This window comes from Gavialis gangeticus, unplaced genomic scaffold (genome assembly GCF_001723915.1).
Source record: "Gavialis gangeticus isolate Ggan-Ray unplaced genomic scaffold, GavGan_comp1, whole genome shotgun sequence".
NCBI lineage: Eukaryota > Metazoa > Chordata > Crocodylia > Gavialidae > Gavialis > Gavialis gangeticus.
The window spans coordinates 175869722-175872216 of record NW_017729032.1 but is presented as its reverse complement, the minus strand read 5'-3'; the positions used below and the strand labels follow the sequence as shown (position 1 = coordinate 175872216).

Here is a 2495-nt window from a genome sequence, read left to right as displayed (position 1 = left end):
TTTTAGTGGTTTCAGCATTAACTTTTTTTTATATTCTGAAACAAATGGATACTGCACATACTGTAGAAAAAGAGGTGGAAGCGGAGGAGGAGGCTCTCACAATGCATGTATTCAAACGAAGTAAAAAAGTAAGTGGGATAAATATGATTGTGTCAGTAGAACTTGGAAGTGTTTTGGGCACATCATGTACCAGTAGAACATTGCTTTTTGAAGGGGAAAGAACTAGGCTTTCTAAAAGGAGCAGAATCCCAGAGAGGCCCTAATGAGTAAGTTTTACATATCAGTGCAAATACAGTTTAGCAATCTCTCTCCATTCTTTCTAACGTGTTTATTTCATAAGTAAAGTAGGATACTTAACCATTTTGATCTGCCTCTAATTCTGTCACCTGCCTTTTCACAGTAGAAAGTTTGGTTTAGACTTTATTGTTAAAAAACAAAAAAAAAAGAAAACAAACCAGAACCCTGTTGTTGTAGTTGATTTATATTAGATGGATCTAGTTTTAATTTAAAACATTTTAAATAGACTTCTGAAAATGGGGAATAAGCTTCAGGGTTTCAGAGCTTCTTCATAATCTCTTCTGGCTTGTATTGCTGTTGGATTTATGTAAGTAAATGCAGAAAAGACCAATGATGCAAAGCTACAAAGAAACAATAGTTTGGTAAAAATGCAGTATTAAATGGATAATATAACCCATCTGCTCTCTTCACTTCCTACTTGGTAGTTGCATGTTATAGTGAAATAGTGGAGAACATTGCCTTGCCAGGGATTTACTTTAAGAAATGTTAGATGCTCTCTGAAGACCACAGTCTGTCCAATATGATAAAGATGAAACGCATCAAGTACTCTGGCTGCAAATGGTTTATTTCAATAAATACTAAAAAGGCAGAGAGAAAAAGAATGAAGTATGCAGGCAAGTTCAAACAAATACACGCAGACCACACAGATAAAAAATATACTGCTTGGTTAAATTTAGGCCACTGTTAATACAAGGTAGAAATAAGAAGGATTGAAATGTTCCTTGGGGATATTTTAAAGGCAAATTTCCTGTCCTGAAAATAAAGTATAATTAACTACTAATGATTATAGCAGATTAACTTTATCCACGCAGATAAATTAGTATGTTGAAAGATATTTGTGTCAAAGTAACTGACTAAAGTAGTGTGGAGACATCAACTTTAAATCTAACCAAATTAAAAAAACCAAAGTTTTTATTCAAAAGTATCTTGAAGTACTAAACCTGCTTTTAGTCACTTTGTCATTTTATTCTGATCTGCTATGTAAATGTTTTTCTCGCTCCTATTTTATGAAAGACTCAACTAGGCATCCAGAGGCAGACAGATATGAAGGGAGAGAATTCTGACTACTAAGAGCTAACAAACTGAGCAGACTTTTTTTCCTTTTTCATTTATACTCATCTTAGGGGTTTCTTATTTGGCCGATTGTTAAAATCCAGACTGAATTTAGTCACCAGGTTTTTTGTTGTTTTGCTTAAGTACTCACTGTTAACTGTGTGTTAATGGAATTTCTTTTGCTGCCCCTTTATTTCCTGTTTCTGTCAATATTTGCAAGCAAAGGCTTTTTAAAGGAAAACTTCACATTTGTAGACAAAACTCTTTTTTTTTCTTTTTCATCCCCTCTTTTTGCCATTAGCTCTCCTCTGTGAAACACAAACTTTAACTGTAAGATGAAGCTGACTTAGAAAAATCTTTCAGAACTTAATAGGGATGAAAAATTGCACTGCATAGAATTACTCTTGTTAACAAAACCCTAAAGAGAACCTGATATGAATGGTGAATTTTTTTTACAACTGTGCCTGTAGAAGCAGGACCAGGAAGCCTAGTATATTATATGGAGTCATTCAAAGTAATCTTTAGGAAAGTTCCTGTCTATTAACCCTTATAGCTTCCCCCTTTTTTTGGCCTCCTCCCCCCTCTTTTTTTAATAAAAGGTACATTTGGAATAGGCAGCTTTGCCTGTTTAAATCTTAACTATAACACTGTTTGAAATAATTTAATGGGGTTGTCCCCAACTATGTTTGGTCCTGTACATAGATAGAATTGAATTATAAGCTTTTTAAGTGCATAGGCACTACTGTGCCTGTCCAGATTACTTAAGGCATTTTATCCTTGAAAATATTCACTCTGTAGTATGGTGCAAGATTTTCCCTGAACCAGTTGGGGGTCAGCTGGTACAGTACAAGTGGGGCTGCAGCCTATCTGTTTTTGTTCGGTAATTTCCCTGAAAAGGGAAAATGTCCTTGTTCTGTCACTACCCTTGGACTGTGCCCAACCCTATGCTGAGTACAATGCATAAGTGCAGGAGATCTTGCACATTCCTTCTTCCCACCCCCCCACAGTTTGTACAGAGTATGTGTTTGTAAGGTTGTGCTGTGTAAGACAGTCAGCCTTCATAACATGGGATACAGAGACAACTAACACATCATGAGCTGGGTTAATATGTAAGATTGAAGATGGAGCTTCACCCAGCAGTCTTT

General features: G+C 35.7%; 1 protein-coding gene across 1 annotated transcript in view; it reads left to right on the top strand.

Annotated features, from left to right (window-relative positions):
* Positions 1–241: 241 nt before the first annotated feature.
* The window catches only part of GPM6B (glycoprotein M6B), an 85973-nt gene continuing 83719 nt past the window's right edge, over positions 242–2495 (top strand). The window contains exon 1 of the mRNA XM_019524036.1: positions 242–266. Within this exon, the coding sequence (XP_019379581.1) occupies positions 263–266 (4 nt within the window). The 5' untranslated portion in view covers positions 242–262. The remainder of the gene's footprint in view (positions 267–2495) is intronic.